Source organism: Psittacula echo, assembly GCF_963264785.1.
Source record: "Psittacula echo genome assembly, chromosome: 5".
Lineage (NCBI taxonomy): Eukaryota > Metazoa > Chordata > Aves > Psittaciformes > Psittacidae > Psittacula > Psittacula echo.
The window spans coordinates 22,619,473-22,636,359 of NC_137739.1; the positions used below are offsets into that span (position 1 = coordinate 22,619,473).

General features: G+C 44.2%; 1 protein-coding gene across 1 annotated transcript in view; it reads left to right on the top strand.

The window, feature by feature from the left end:
* Positions 1–2,833: 2,833 nt before the first annotated feature.
* The window catches only part of SLC6A5 (solute carrier family 6 member 5), a gene marked incomplete at both ends in the record, with an annotated part of 36,047 nt that continues 21,993 nt past the window's right edge, over positions 2,834–16,887 (top strand). Inside the window, 9 exons of the mRNA XM_080619579.1 lie at positions 2,834–3,340; positions 4,485–4,623; positions 5,883–6,014; positions 6,150–6,323; positions 6,931–7,072; positions 7,493–7,625; positions 9,730–9,864; positions 12,518–12,621; positions 15,188–15,312. Of these exons, the coding sequence (XP_080475705.1) occupies positions 2,834–3,340; positions 4,485–4,623; positions 5,883–6,014; positions 6,150–6,323; positions 6,931–7,072; positions 7,493–7,625; positions 9,730–9,864; positions 12,518–12,621; positions 15,188–15,312 (1,591 nt within the window). The remainder of the gene's footprint in view (positions 3,341–4,484; positions 4,624–5,882; positions 6,015–6,149; positions 6,324–6,930; positions 7,073–7,492; positions 7,626–9,729; positions 9,865–12,517; positions 12,622–15,187; positions 15,313–16,887) is intronic.

The following is a 16,887-nucleotide window of genomic DNA, read 5'->3' on the forward strand; positions in this document are numbered from 1 at the left end:
TCCCTAATTGCTGCAGGTGAATTTCGGGTTCCATCCGCAGTGACCAGGTGGAATGTCAAGGGGTTGAGTTGGACTCTAGCAAGCAGCTGTCTGCAGTGGAGCAAAGCCTTTCAGTCCCTCTGGAAGCTTTGCAGAATTGCCTGTGCTACTGCGACTTTTTGATTTATTGAGTGCGCTGAAACAAACGTTTGTAATCCGTAAAATCAAGGACATACGAGAAACGCGTGTGGCCCTGACGAGATGAGCCCACCTCCTCTTCTCCCCTTCCCCTCCCTTCCTCCGCATAGGCGCACACTTCGCTTACGCTAAAAACATCAAATACTCTACGGAGAAGCTGACGCTAGCAGAGAGTATGCGGAGGAACAGCAGCTCTGACGCTGGAACAAGGAAGGTTGCTTAGGGAGCACCCTGGTTTCCCAACGTGCTTTTTATTTTTTTCAGCGTGAACAAAGTTACCTTGTGCGCCGCAAATGTTTGAGAATTCCCCTGAAGTAGCAAACAACACTTACGAGAGGTGATTACGGGTGAATTACTTGGTTGCAAAAACGATTATGAGTTAACATCTGACTTTTAAGGATGAGTAATTGCCCCCTTTCTTCCCTCCCCCCCCCCTTTTCAAACATGAATGCTTCGATGGGTGAGGGTGAAGAACACCAGCAACCTGACTGCAGCTGCCGTCATCTTTGCTCCCACTTAACTTTTCTTAATAATTTTGATGAAAGCGAAGATTGCCTTATCGTGTGTGTTGTTTTAATTGAATTAGGGCTGAAAATTTCCTCCCCCGAGGCACAATAAATAGGTGACAGTGTTGTCTGGTGCAACGAGAACAAGGAGGGCACAATTAAAATGTATTTACGTACTTTATACACAGCGAACTTATCTCTCTGTGTGTAGGTATGTGTTTATATATATATAAACATAGTCTTCACATATGTGTAAATATATATAAATGTATTCTTTATATAGAAATATGTTCTTTATATAAAAATCTTTACATAATTATATTCTTTATATAATATAATATATTCTCTCTATATATAAAAGCTATTAGAACATCTGATCCGTCTGTGAACTGCAGAAATGCATCAAAAAGAAAAAAAGGAAAGGTGACTTACACACTACAATAACTGGGAGAGGGGTAGAAATGGAAGGTTTCTCTTGTGCTGGGTACAGTCGTATGTGTTTCCCACATGTTCCCTCTAATTACCAGCAAGAAAGTTCTTCCATGGGCTGGGTGGATTTGGTTTAGTGATCAACCCCCATCTGAGTCACAGGGACCACGCAATCCCACTGCCGCGTGAGTGACAGCTAGCCGGCGCTCTGGCTTCTGGTTGTCCCTTTAAAATCTGAAACCAAGGGTAATGATTTATCAAACTCTTATTATCAAGAAAATGTCAAACGAAGGGCACCTTGCTATGCACTGACGCAAACCCAGTCTTTCCCAAGGAAGTATAGAAAGCTTTGTCCTGAACTGGGCAAAATCCAGTTTGGCAATTGCCTGTACTGCTGGTTTTACCTCTGCCGAGTGGGTCTGTGGCGGTTTGAGACATGGTAAGTGCTTGATTTCTTCTCCTTGAGATCGAGAAGGGCTGGAGGGAGGCAAGAAGCAGTGCCATAGAGTGAGCTGTCCATGGTGCTGAATGCGGAGTTGTCCTTGGCGCTGACGGGAGCTGACCGCAGACTGGGTAGGGCTGCTGCCGGGGAAGCGGGAATCGGTGATACCCTGAGGTTCACTCAGATCGCGACCGAGTCCTTGTAGATCTCATTCCTGATGCTGGGAGAGCCGGAGAGAAAACTTGGAGCAGTGACGAGTAGTTAGGTGACACCGCTTTCTAAAAAGAAGCTGTATTTGCAAAGCTAACGGTAAACTGATGGGAAAGGCAGGGTTTGTCTGTGGGTTTAAGGTATTAAAACAAGATGCATTTTAATTTTAAACTGGAGGGAAAGGTGGGGGATGACTGTGGGAGTGTCATCAGAAATCTGTTTAATTAGTATGGAATGCTTAAAATAAAAACAATAGAAACTGTAGAGATGTGTGGGTTGAAAACATTAGAAACAGAATAGGGAGAGCGAGGACACAAGAAACAGAATAGGGAAAGCGAGGACGTTAGAAACCAAATAGGGAAAGCTGGCTCTTATTGGTGTGAATTCTGCTCTGTGCTGGGGGGTGTGTGTGTAATTTTTGCATTTCACTGTCTTGCTGTTGGGTTTTGAAGGGTAACAGCCAGCTCAGACCTGCTCAGCAGCACTGTTTCCCTTGGTTTTTAACATCTCCGGCTCCCTACAAGGCAGCTTGCCTATTGCCTAGGTATAATTATTATTTTTTATTAAAAAAAAAAAAAAAAAAAAAGAAGAGGGTGAGGAGGAAAGCCGCTGTGCATTGTTGAATGACAGAAAGGAAATGGGGCGTAAAATTAAAGAATCTTTCTACACTGGTGATACGGAAGGGAGCATCCTGCAGCCGTGATGTGAAATTTAACGAGGTCTGGCAGTGCAGTGCTGTAGAAATACTTCTTTAAACTCGAGTTACAGCTTTGCAGATTCTGATGCGGGCTTTTGTTCGGTTGATTTGAGGGGGTGTTTGTGTACCTTACTGTTTATTCCCCACAATATTAACGCTGAGTGACAGACCAAGAAGGTGGGCTGGTGCACCTCGAAATTCGGCAACACTTTAGCATCCAGATTCTCTAGCGCATGCGTTTTGTCCAGGACACAAATTTGTAGAATCTGTGCAGTCCATATATGTATGTGTGTGTGTATATATATATATATATATTCCTTTTTGGTAAAATATGTGACGTTGTCATTTTAGGATTACACCAGTCAAAGGCATATGAGCAAGCAGGTTGTGAACAGCCCTGAAGCCATTGCTCCTGGACCTCATGAAGGTGCGGGAGTTCTAAGAATCAGTCCTGAAAGTGATCCACAGAATGTCCCATCTCCAGCCACCGCTGTGATGGCCGGGCTTTCCCCATCGCTCTCTAACGACACCAAAACACTTCCCTCCGAAGAAGCTAAACCAAATGACTTTGAAAGGACCAAAGTCGGGGTCTGCAAGCTCAGCAGCACTCCGGTGCAAGCCAATTCCACCCTCCGGAGGGGATCTGTGGAAACCTTCCCATGCAAACACAGCCCCGGGGCAGGGCCCGTAGGGCAAGCTGCGATCCCTCACTGCAAAATTCCCGCTTTGCAAAGCACAGACGGGGACGCTAACCTAAACCTTGGTAAGAGCACACTGGAGCAAAACAACGCCAAAGGCGCCTGGGTGACCTTGAGCCAGAGTACCGTGGTACTGGGCACAGACGGCAACACTTCTGTTCTTCCTGGCAGAGTGGAGGGGGTAAGTTGGCTCCTTAAAGGGCTCTTAAAGGCTCTTTTCAGGTCGTGGGAGTGAGAGGTCTTTGCCACTCAGCACCGATTTGGGGTGGAGCGCTAAAATCGGGTCCAAATCAGCCGAGAATGCGGCTGTCCCATGGGGAAGGAGGAAAAAGAAGGGAGGAGAGTGGATCTTAGTGACAGCGCTGTACTGCCGGCTGGGGCTGGCGGTACAAACGACAGTCTAATTCCGATGCATTCACTGAGCCCTTCCTGTCGATATGACCCGGTGCCGACCTGTCGTACACGCTGTGCGCCCACCGGGGGACGCGTTCCCACGGGAGGCCAAGTTCTGGCATCAGATGCCAAAGGATGCTCTTCCTCCCCCCATGCCCATCAGCGGGCTGCTCAAACCCCTGGCAGTAACAAAAAAGGACGGCGAAATAAATCAACCGAACCCCACAACCCGTCAAACCTCACCAGAGCCTGTGTGCCCTGCGTTGTGGGGTACGAGGCCGTGAAGGTGCCGGCTCACCCCGGAGCTCAGGGTTTTCCCTGAAAGGGGAGGTGGGGATGGTGTTCATCCTGTAAAAGCGGTGTTTTCACTTCGTTTGTATGTGCCGGGGGAAAGAGCCGGGCCCCTGCTGGCTGTGCTCGGTCCTTACCCGTCCAAGGGCACCGAGGGCTTCACCCTCCGAGAGGGCGAAGGGACCCTCGCTGCAGCGGAAAATTAGGGCTAGGCTACCTCTACCCCCTGCAGCGCCGTGCAGGCGTCAGCATCACCGGGAGATGCGCATTGCGGTGGCCGGGGTCTCCGCGAAGGGATCCGTTGAGCCGAGACCTGCGCGGTTCGCCCCGGAGGGCGGGGGCGAAGCGGCGCAGCGCCACTGGCACCCCTGCTCCGCAGTCGCCGCTTTCCCCTCGCTCGGGAGCAGCCCGAGACGAGGCCATGGTTTCTTCTGTCGAAAGCCGCTTTTCTGTTTTCGCTAGCGGAGAGAGTCTGAGGGGGAGGGGGGAGAAAGGAAGGGACCCTCCAAGCTGCTGACTGTGTCTCCCCCCAGAGCACCCGGCAGCCGCAGCAGCGCGAGGCTTGTTTGCAAAAGATATTTCTCTCTTTTTATTTATATTTTTTATTATTATTTGTTTCCCCCTTTTCCTCTCCTTTTTAGGAAGACGATGTGGGGGATGAAAATAAAGCCAGAGGGAACTGGTCTAGCAAGCTGGACTTCATCCTCTCCATGGTGGGTTATGCAGTGGGGCTGGGCAATGTCTGGAGGTTCCCGTACCTGGCCTTTAAGAATGGGGGAGGTAGGACGGCTTTTTCCTGTCTCTCTCTACCTGCAGTAATGTGCGTGGCCAAGCCGGTCCCTCCTTCATAGTGGGGGGGGAAGCAGGAGGGAAGCGGCTCCCGGGGGCACCTCCAGCGCCTCGGTGAAAACCGTGCCTGGGTTTTCCTGAAGGTCAGCTCTGAAAACAGGGAAGCTCCGATAAGATTTCGTTAAGAGGTAGCGCTTTCCTTACAAAAGCACCTGGAAATGGTGCTGGCCGGGCAGGGAGGAAGATGAAGGTTGATCACGCGGAGGGCGGACTACGCCCCCCCCCCCGTCTGATTTAAACGCTATCGGGTCTGAACCCGCAAACGGTGGAGGGTGGTGGTGGTGGGAGGGGGGATGAGCGGAGGGAGGAGGAGGAGGAGGGGACGGGACAAAGGACTTCTAAGTGGAAACTTGATGATCTTAAAGGTCATTTCCAACCGAGCTGTTTCTATGAAAGTCACACGAGGAGGTTTGAAGAGTGGAGACGTTCTTTTATTTCGTGAGGTTTGGGGGATTTCTTTTAAATCTCTAAATAACCTGGTTGAAAAATAACCATTTGAAATATGGCGAATGCTGCTCCCCGGGATGCAGGAGAAGAAAAACTGGAAGGGGGGTTGTGCCTGAGTAGTTTTAAGGGAGGGGAGAAGGGAACAGAGTTTATTTGCAGAAGTTCCCCTGGGCAGAGGCTTTTATTTAAGCCGGGATCTGGTGGGTATTGCCGTGTTCAGTGCACGGCAGCTGGGAGCGCAGGGCTATGGTCGTTGAAAACTCTCGAGTGGAGGCTGTGAGAGCGGTTTTAAACCGAAATGAATCTGTAACAACAAACAGTGAGGTGGTTTTTGTTTTCATAGAATCATCATAGAACGGTTAGGGCTAGAAAGGACCTTAAGATCATCGAATTCTAACCTCCTGCCATGGGCAGGGACGCCTCACACTGGACTAGTTTTTTTCCCTAAGAACTCTGAAGTAGGATGTGTTAAAATACTCATTTAACAATAATATTGTCCCGAGGAGGTTCTGGAGATGTAGAAAGCTGCTCCCCCGCGCCGAGGCGGGGGCACCGGCAATCAATAATCCATTGGGAGTAATGATTTAGAGGCAGATCTGAGCCGAGTTGTCGCCGGTGTCGCTTGCAGGAGCGGCCCCGTCCGCAGCCCGCAGCAGCCGTGGGGTAGAGGTGCAGGCAGGGAGGCGAGTCCCACCGCTGCGATGAGTTCAGGTCGTTGTCTCGTCCCTGCCCTGCTCCTCCAGGTGCATTCCTTATCCCCTACCTGATGATGCTGGCTCTGGCCGGAATCCCCATTTTCTTCCTGGAGGTATCCCTGGGGCAGTTCGCCAGCCAGGGCCCCGTGTCGGTGTGGAAAGCCATCCCCGCCCTGCAAGGTGAGCCGAGCTGCGTTTGGAGTGCCAATTTGCGCCTTCCGCTGCTCAATTTTCCGCTGGTTCCCGCCCCCCTCCCCAATCCCATCCCACCTGGGTTTGACTACGTTAGCCCCATGTCTCTGCCTGTTTCCCCAGGCTGTGGCATCGCGATGCTAATCATCTCGGTCTTGATAGCCATATACTACAACATCATTCTCTGCTACACGCTTTTCTACCTTTTTGCATCCTTCGTCCCCGTGCTCCCCTGGGCTTCCTGCAACAATCCCTGGAACACACCAGACTGTAAAGATAAAAACAAACTTTTGTTAGGTAAGTTGGGACAGATGGGTTTTGTCTTCTTGCCCCTCCCTCCTTTTCTTTTTCTTTCTCTTTATTTTTTCTTTCTTTTTTTTTTTTTTTTTTTTTTGCCCCATTTCCTTTTCTCGCGTTTCTGTGCATTTTCTTTCCCCTCCTTTTGTTCCATTTCTTCCCTCCCATTTTTTTCTTTCCCCCCATTTCTTTCGTTTGATACCACAAATATTTTTCCTTTTATATATATATTTAATTTCTTTTTTTCCCCCTTCCCTGTGTCCATGGTGGTTTTCCAGAGCTTTCTCCACCAGAGCTGTGGCCCTGGGAGATGCCAGAGGAAACTGCAGATAACCATGGCTGGGCAACGTTCCCAGCATGGAGGCACCATCTCTTTCCAAGCTGATTTTATGTGGTCTGCGGCAAATGGGCTCTTCCCCACCTCTTTTATTTGTATTTTTCCTCATCAAAGATAAATAGAATTTTTCAGCTATAATTACCCACCCCCCGAAAAAAAAACCCTCGACTTGTGTGTTGCACTTTTTGTTGTCATTTTATACCCAACCTGAAGAAAAAAACCTCTAGGCAAGTCATTTTTCTCTTCCTCCACCTCCTCTTTTCTTCCCAGATTCCTGCATTATTGGTGACCACCCAAAAATACAGATCAAGAACTCCACTTTCTGTATGAGTGCCTATCCAAACTTGACTATGGTTAACTTCACCAGTGAAGGCAACAAAACCTTTGTCAGTGGAAGTGAAGAATACTTCAAGTAAGATCTGTCTTGATTTAAAGACACTATGTTCACCTTCCTCTAAACCTCACTTTAACAGACAACACCTCCCTGTTTGGAAGGCTGAAAATACAACAGTTATCGACAGCAAATTATATCCTTCTTTTAGGCTAAGGAATCATGACAGCTGAATTTCAGATGCTGGGTTATTTGTGCTCTGTTCTTATGGTGCGTAGCTCAGCTGGAGGGTTGGCTCTGGCATCTTTATCTACTACTGCAATGCAGATAAATAAAATAATTCACAGTGAGAATCACTGGAACCTTCTAGAGAAACCACTGAGATAGCTGAAGCAAAACAAAATACTGCAGGAATTGGCGCTGAATTACTGCCTGCAGTTGCTGTCATTAATTTTTATTCTTTTAATGATTTTTTTTTCTAATTTCTTTATTTATTCTTAGGTACTTTGTACTGAAGATTTCAGCAGGGATTGAATATCCTGGTGAGATCAGATGGCCCTTGGCACTGTCTCTTTTCCTAGCTTGGGTGATTGTCTATGCCTCCCTTGCTAAAGGAATCAAGTCATCAGGAAAAGTAAGGAAAACAATTGTAATTGTCCACTTGCAGGAAAGCAGCATGCTGATTGTAAGGAATCACACTCTGGTTTAAGGCAGTAAATTACTGAAAATGATTTTCACTAAGTGGTTAAGTATTAATGAAATGCCCTTTTCCTGGCTGTGCTTTCCAGTCTAGCCAAAACATTAGAAATAGAGAAAATTCTGGTTCAGTATTTGTTTCCTAATCTTCAGGAAGTTTAAAATGAACCCGTGAGCTGTGCTCAGCACTTGGATGGCAAAAGCAACCTTCCTCGTGGTGTTCATTAATTCCGGCAATCATCTCTCATTTTGCTGGAATCAGGGAAATAGGGTTGCAAACTAAGGTGTTAAATATCTTTTAAAATCAGAACCAAATTTAAATTGACTCTGGTGAGTGTGAGCAGTGCTTTGTGTATCCTCTTTTCCCAAATACCCGTGTGCCATGTTTCTACAACTCCTTGCGCAGGCCAGCTTCTTGCTCTGCTTCCCTGACCTCTCGCATGTCACATTGCCCCTTGTTCCTCTCACCTGCAGTTTTCTGCCGTGCCCTTTCACTCACAGCCCTCTCAGGAGGGAGTGTGCTACTCACTGGAGGGGAAATACAGGCACACAGATTGGCCAGGCAGCATCTGAGCAGGGAAACACAGCTTTTCCTTAAGCAGCAGCACTGATCTAAGTGTTCTTTTTTGTGAACCCTGCAGGAATGGAGTATCTGAGCCTTCTCCATCAATGCTACTGCAATTAGCACATAGGTTAAAATGTTAGAAGGTGATAGAGCATAAATCTAGCTTATTTTCAAAGACTAAAATAATAAAGCTGGAGGGAAATAGCTAGATATTTCCTGGGATAAGGATAGTGGATATGCAGAGATAGCTATGAATTTTCTTGAGCTGGGCACAAGGCTTCTCATTCCAAGCCATCCCTTTGCATCTAGAAGCTGACAATGTCTACTGGGAGGTAGCTTGGGAATTGTCATTAAAATGTAAATCCAGTAAATCCAGAGACTCAGAGAAGCAAGGGAAAGGTGTGATTCTTTCCCTGCCCCATCCCTTCATATGACAGGAAAAATTAGTTTGTGAAAAGCCAAAGTCGATAAATGGATGATGTACAGGAGAATAACTTGAGTTTAGATGTGGCAATAGATATTTCTTTCAGTGAGCCTTAGTGGCCAAGAAAAATACTGACTCTCTGGGGTCAGGGGCAGAAAACCTCTATTTCTGCATAGATGAGCTCAGTATATTCACTGCACATAAAAAAACCCACACAGAAAAAAACCCCAACCAAACAAAAAAATCCTCAGGGAAACTTCTTGAAGCAGGAAACAGCAAAGACAAAGTTGGGAAAGCAGTTTCCAAAGTCACGCATCTTGGAGGTTTCTGGTCCCTGAAAGATTCAGAGGTTAATGTGGAAAGGATTTGAAATGCTTTTGAGTGTACAGCTTAACTGGCCTTTTCATTTGACTACAGAGAGAGCTCTGCTCTGTAATAGATAATTATTAAGACATTAAAAGCTCTACCTCTGTTGTGTATTTAGACATCATGATGATAAGGTCTAACTGGGTCGCTCCACTGACTTTCCTTTTTTGCATTGGGACCATTTATATTGTCATAGTGATATGTAATGATTAAGAGATACAAAGAGTAATATAAATTCTGTAGGCTTAGTTAAATATGGAGAAATACATTGAAAAAATCAGGAATGTAAATGCTATTGAATGGCATTGTTCATTTAATTTTAATTGAATTGTGTTAATTTACTCTTGGCAAGAATCAAAAAGGATATTTTCATTCAGCTGTAAATTCCTCATGTTCCTCTCCAGACTTTCCTTTCTGCTGTTTCTTCCTCTCTCTGTCTAGAATCCCAACTGTTACCTCTGTTGCTATTGAAGTTATTCCTCTTTTTAGGAACAAGAAGAGCTGTAAAACTTCAGATTTTTTGGGAATAGGTTTCCTGTTGTCTTCCTAGTTTACCCCCTGGCTATTGTCTCTGAGCTTGAGTAACTGCTTTCTTCAGGGAATAGTACAGCACTTGTATTTCCTCCCTCACTTCTCAGGGATCCAAATAAGCCCTTTCAATAATCTGTTTTTCTTTTGTCTGCCCAGGTGGTGTACTTTACGGCTACGTTCCCCTATGTAGTTCTCATCATCCTTCTTATAAGAGGAGTAACTCTACCTGGAGCTGGAGCTGGAATCTGGTACTTCATCACGCCAAAGTGGGAGAAGCTGATCGATGCTATGGTGGGCTTCTTGTTGCGCTTGTAACTCTGCTGGGGTGAATAAGTCGTGCAGATCTCTTAGTGCCTGTTACAAGCATTTCTGAGTGCAGAGGCAGGATTGGCATCTGTGCAAACTTGTTCCTTATATTAGGTGAAGTGGTATTACTTGTGTTTGTTATTTGTGGATGATCAGGGGACTGGAGCACCTCGCGTATGAAGACAGGCTGAGAAAGTTGGGGCTGTTCAGCCTGGAGAAGAGAAGGCTGCGTGGAGACCTCATAGCAGCCTTCCAGTATATGAAGGGGGCTTATAAGGATGCTGGGGATGGACTATTCATCAGGGACTGTACTGATAGGACAAGGCGTAATGAGTTAAACAGGGGAAGTTTAGATTGGATATAAGGAAGTAATTCTTTACTGAGAGGGTAGTGAGGCACTGGAATGGGTTGCCCAAGGAAGTTGTGAATGCTCCATCCCTGACGGTGTTCAAGGCCAGGTTGGACAGAGCCTTGGGTGACATGGTTTAGTGTGATGTGTCCCTGCCTATGGCAGGGGGGTTGGAACTGGATGATCTTAAGGTCCTTTCCAACCCTAACTCTTATATGATTCTATGATGTTTGTTTTTTAATGTTTGCTATGTTTTAAAAAGCATAACTTTTTTTTTTTTAACGTATATTATAATGTTATTTATTTCACACTGAATACTTCACCTGAATCTTTGAGAAGGTGGAAATTAGGGAATTAAAAAGGAAGTAAGTATAGATTTTCATATGTTCGTGTCTGTTGGATGCTGCCTTGACTTGAACAAGCACATGAAGCTTTTAAGAGGTAACATAAGAAACTTAACTGTTTCTTGATAGGTGCTGTGGATGAGTGTGTTTTACTAACTGAACAAAGATTGCTCTGGATAATGCATATGAGAGATTCATTTTAACAAAATCAAATGATACATCCCAACCTAACTCCACAATAGCACTTATACCGGCACAGAAGAGCGAAGTTCCCATTTTCATCATGTTGTAAGAAGCAAGGCTATGTGCTGTGTAGGAAGAGGCAGAATGAAGGGACCTGATGACTGGCTTTGCTCTTGACTGTATGAGCTGGAGCTTCAGCTCTGCTGCCTCGTGATTTCAGCTGGTTTCTAAAAAACCATTTGTAGCCAGTGAAGACAGTAAAATGTGTTTCGAAACCACACACGAGTTTGTGTCTGCAGACTTAACTCATGGATCATGTACTTGTCTGATACAGCATGAGTGCCTTTCTGTCAGTCTTGGGTGTCTTGAAGCAGGAGTCTGGAGACTGAAGTCTGAGCTGGGAGTTAGAATTCATAGCATTTCCCTTAGATATTTCAGAGGGATTTTTAGCCACACCACAGGAAATTTACTGTATTTATCTATTTTTTCCTTCTACAAAAGCTTTTCCTCTACTGATAGCATGATATCACACTGACAGGCTGATAAATCAAAGCTGAAAACAGTTTCCTTCATAAATTGTGCAGATCTTAATTCTGTTATTACCTCTGCAAATAATGGGTGTTTTGATCCTTTGGGGGTGGAGTATCAAATCTTTTTGCGAGCAGTACAGAAATGAATTTTGCATTCAATGTGAGTGGTTTTGGATCCCACATTGTGCAATAAAGGAGGTGAGAACTGCTGCCTTTTGCAAAATGGGGCTGTCTGAATACACTGAATATTTATATAACCCTGGCTAAGTGACAATATTCAGGCAAGTGTCTGTTTTCACTTTTCTTTGTGATGTAACATGAATTAATAGATGTATATTACACTCAGATGAAGGACTGACAGCTTGCTGGCTGGTAACTTTTAAATTAGCATTTAAGTAATACCTTCACACTGGTTAGTGTGTGTCTAAGTGCACTGTGTGTGCGTATACCTGGATCTCCAAGTCTGCACTGTGGACTTGGGTGGAAAATCAGCCTTTGTAGGAAAGCTTGTAAATACAAATACCAATGCCCCAAACATTTTGCAACTGATAAGTAAGACAAACTTCTTTGAAATTCCAGGGTATTTAGAAATGCAAAGGAATTTCTGGCTTTGAAAAACTTTGTTAGAGAATGAACTATGCTGTTTTGTTGTTTTGTTTATGGCTTTTTAAAGACTTGACTGAGCATGTCTTTTCTTTTAATGGGAGAAAAACTGTGTCCTCATGTCTAAATAGCCCTAACTTATGCTGTGCTGTTTGATGTACACCTAATGATAGATATTTACCCTAATTTTAATGTAACCTCATTCATAAGTAGCACACCAAGCAACACTGAGGTTCTTACTTCCGTGAAGAAGATAAAGTGCTACTTAGGGCCACTGGCAGATAAACCGTAAGTGCCTGATGTAGATTTTTCCTCTTGATTTGTATTTTCGATGCTGAATATATTTGAACCAATATGTATCAAGTGATATAGTTTTAATAGTTGCGCATTCCACACACAGCAGAGGTTGTACTTTCATTTTATGTGGGCTCAATAAGAACAGTACTCCTCATCAAATCAAATGGGCACTATGGATTTCAGAGCCTGGATTTTGCTTTTGAATGTTCTGTCAATTGCTCTTAAGTTCATTTAAACTACTGTGTTAATCACCTCACAGTAATATTTCACAGTGGTGTTGATCTTTCTATCATTCTTTCCTGAAGCCAATGCTATTTCCTTATCTATCTTAGGTTTGGAAGGATGCTGCCACTCAGATTTTCTTCTCCTTATCTGCAGCATGGGGAGGCCTCATTACTCTCTCTTCTTACAACAAATTTCATAATAACTGCTACAGGTATGCGCAAGTGAAATCCATTGGTCTTATTGAATAGATCTTATCCAAAAATTGTCTTCCAACTTGCAGACATCTGGTTTGAAGGACCCTCCTCTTTTTCTCTCCTTCTTCCCCCTCCTTTTCTCTCCTTCTTTCCCCCTTCTTTTTTTCTTCTCCCCTTTTTTACCCTCTTCCCTCTTTTTTCTTTTTGTGTGAGGTTGTCGGTTTTTTTTTTTTTTTTTTCTCTTTTTTTTCTCTCTTCTATTTGTTTTGTTTCTTGAATCTTTTTTGTGTGTGTGTGTGTTCTATGTTCTCTCCAGGTCCTAATCTACCATCTCAAGATGAGCCTTAGGCTTTTTGTAGTTCTTACTTGCTCTTGATTTTCAGAATCAGCAGTTTTAGGCTGAAAAGCAACCTGTGAAGCTGTCAACAGCCATAGGCAGTGGTACAAAATCCTGTCACAGCTGCCAGCCTCTGCTGACCAACAGTCTGTGTGCTGGCCACAAGCCAAAGCTTGTCCTTGTGAGACATGCAGGAGTTTAATGTGCAATTTCCATAGATGTGATTCTTGTCTCTCCGAAATATTGTTTGTCCCTCCTTTCCCCCCCAATTCCTCTTAGTGTGGTTTTACACGTATAAAGTTTTTTGAAGTTGTGAAATTGAAAATTGCTTTTATAAAGAAATAAGTCATGGTTCTAGTGGCATAGTAGAGTTTTTCATCAAAAAGCACATCAGGTAAATGTCTGCAGAGGGAAAAAATAAAAGCAAGTGTGATAAGTAGAATGCTTCACTGATATTTGGTTGTCTTTAAAGCCAGTCTTGTTTGCACTGAAGCAAACCTCTACTGATTCCTGCTGCGACAGAGGTGCTGATCCAGGCCAGCCAACAGCATGCATAAGACAGTCCCAAGGGTATGCTTAAAAACGTTCCTGAATCAAGACTTTAAAGCACATACTCCTTGGGATTTGAACTCCCATATCCTATAACATCTAAGTACCGTATACAAAATACCTTTAAAAAGAAATGGGGATTGGGATTTTAAAAATGAATTACAGAAACTTTTCCTGCTAGTGTTCAAAAATAATTTAAGAAAATTATCCTAAAATACAGATGAATGACAGCATTGTGTACTCCCTCCCAGCAATCCCTTGGGTCCTGTTTTTGACAAGGCTTGTCCTGGGCTTTGATTTATTTTGGTGATAAATTAATATATTCAGAATATCAGGGCAAAAAAAATGGGAGAAGCCTCATTCTATCTTTGTGCATTGATTTAGCAACGTTTTGTGGAGTTTGGGAAATGTGACTAGAAGTTTTGACTGAAACACATGGTAATGAAGTAAAAAAATCTTGCATGTCTAGTACTAAATACACGCTTTACTTATGTCAGAAAGGGATATGGGAGACAAGCAGAAATAATTAGCAAAACATAGTTACTTCTAATGCTTTCAATTTTACAACACATCCTGAATGCTGGAAGGAAGCACGACTATTCTCTTTCAATGCTTATATTCCTAACATTCTAACACTGTAGATAAAATTGTAGTTTTCAGTTATATATTAATTTTAAACACCATTAAACAATCTATAATTGCAGAAAATTTACATAAATTCACTTCATAATGCATGCCTAAAATATTTTACTTTAAACTTATCTGGGCCTTGGAAGAAGGTTAACACATGAGGACTCCAAACAGAAGATTGTAATTTTTTTTCTGTAGACCTGAAGAATTAACCTAATCATTCCTGTTAAGAGATGGTCTGTTAGAAATTTCAGGTGTTTGCCAGCTCAGTGAGGTTCTTGACAGCTTTTTGGGTTATGTTTCATTCTGTTCCTGACAAATAGCAGTAGGAATAAGTAATTCTAGACAACTTAAACCCCTCACAAACATTTAAAGCAAGTGATCTGTTTGTTTCTGAGTTGTACTAGTTTAAGGGAGTCTTCTGGAAGCATGTATAATGAAGAAAATAATACAAATCCCATCAAGAATGTAATCATTATGGCTGACGATCATGACGGCTGGTTTCCTGGCAAGTGACATGTACTTACCCAGTGTAGTATGATATTCAGGGGTGGGTTTTTTGAGATTCCCCTAAAGCAATGGATAACTGTACCAGGGAATCCTCTATGGATGGGCAGGCTTTTCAGTGAGTGCTGCAAGGCACAGAAAGCTTAACCCTGGAATTTTGTGTATAAAGCACAGGAAAGATACAGGACAGAAATTATCTTACCTGTGCTGTGGTGGTTAGTCTGTATGTAATATAGTGAGCAGGTGCCCACATCAAAGAGTAAACCACCGTATTACGAATCATGTCATCATTGCTATCTCGTTTGGAGAGAGCAAAGGCTGAACCTTCTGCGTGGCCTGTGGTTTCCTGTGAGAGATTTGGGTGATGGAAACTTGCACAGCTGTTTACTGATGGTGGTAAGACTTCTGTCATCTTTGATCAGCATAAAATGTGCTTGGTAAATGTAAAAGTTCCCACAGGATGTGCGTGCTCATGAGAGAGACTCCTGAAACGTATATAAAACCTTTCCTTGCATGTATTGCAACAAGGTGACATGGCTTCTTGTTTGTTTTCTTTTCAGGGACACATTGATAGTCACATGTACCAACAGTGCCACAAGTATATTTGCAGGTTTTGTCATCTTCTCAGTTATTGGCTTCATGGCGAATGAACTCAAAGTGAATATTGAAGCTGTGGCAGACCAAGGTAGCGTACACTGCTGCTTTATTATTTAGGCATCTGATGGCACCTTCAGCTCTGTTATTAATGATGACTTTGACATTGGAGGTGGGAATAATGGCTTCAAAATGGATTGGGTTAGTAAACTAGCTGTAGGCATTTATGTACTGGAAAAGGTACATTGGGAAGTCAAGATATTACCTCAAGCCTCTTTTCAAGGCTCTTTGGAAGAAGGAAGCAAGCTGAGACTCATTTCAAATCTTTATGTAAATGACAGATGGGAGGTAGGGTGAGATGTTTCCTTCACATAGTGTAAGGGATTATTGGCCTTCTCATTTGTCTCTGCTGCTGTTTGTCAAATCCTGTTCATGTTAAAAGTTGTCCCTGGTGGTGGGAATCTTGGATTGAGAGCACAGTGGGCTTCGCCTTTTGAAAAGTGGGACAACCATGGTGTGAGAGGTGGATTGAGCTTCTGAAAGTGGGAGCAAAGAGCTGCCTCCATGGGGAAGTAAAAAATTTCTGAAGAACTGATTAAAAGGTCTTGATTAGTGAAGTGAGATGGTTACTAGTGGGGATCTGAAAGATCTGAATTGGTAGACCTGAATGTGAGCTAGAAGTGTGACTGATGGAAGCATCGGTGCTTTCGTGTTGATTTGGTATGACGCAGCAGGAGGTAGGAAGGGAGGAGTTTCTCTATGAGGATGGTTCTCAGTATTATCCCCCTCAATCCAGGACAGCACACAGATAGGTGATAGAAATCAAAATGACTTTTCATAGTTTCTGTATGGTAATATTTGTAGGTCATTCTCGAAAAGTCAGCCAGCATGGCTTCACTAAGGGGAAATCCTGCCTGTCCAATTTGGTGGCCTTCTATGATGGGGCTACGGAACTGATGGATAGGGGTGGAGCAGCTGGTGTCGTCTACCTGGACTTGTGCAAAGTGTTTGGCACTGTCCCGCATGGCATTCTTGTCTCTAAATTGGAGAGACATCAATTTGATAGGTGGGCCACTTGGTGGATAAAGAACTGGCTGGATGGCCTCACACAAAGAGTTGTGGTCAATGGCTTGATGTCCGGCTGGAGACCGGTAATGAGTGGTGTCCCTCAGGGATCGGTGTTGGGACCGGTCTTGTTCAACATCTTTGTTGGTGACATGGACAGTGGGATTGAGTGCGCCCTCAGCAAGTTTGCTGATGACACCAAGCTGTGTGGTTCAGTTGATACGCTGGAGGGAAGGGATGCCATCCAGAGGGACCTTGACACGCTTGTAAGGTGGGCAGATGCCAACCTGATGAAGTTTAACCATGCCAAGTGCAAGGTCCTACACCTGGATCGGAGCAATCCCAGGCACAGCTACAGGTTGGGCAGAGAAGAGATTCAGAGCAGCCCTGCAGAGAAGGACTTGGGGGTGTTGGTCGATGAGAAACAACACGAGCCAGCAGCATGCGCTTGCAGCCCAGAAAGCCAACGGTATCCTGGGCTGCATCAAGAGGAGCGTGACCAGCAGGTCGAAAGAGGTGATCCTGCCTTTCTACTCTGCTCTCGTGAGACCTCACTTGGAGTATTGTGTGCAGTTCTGGTGTCCTCAACATAAAAGGGACA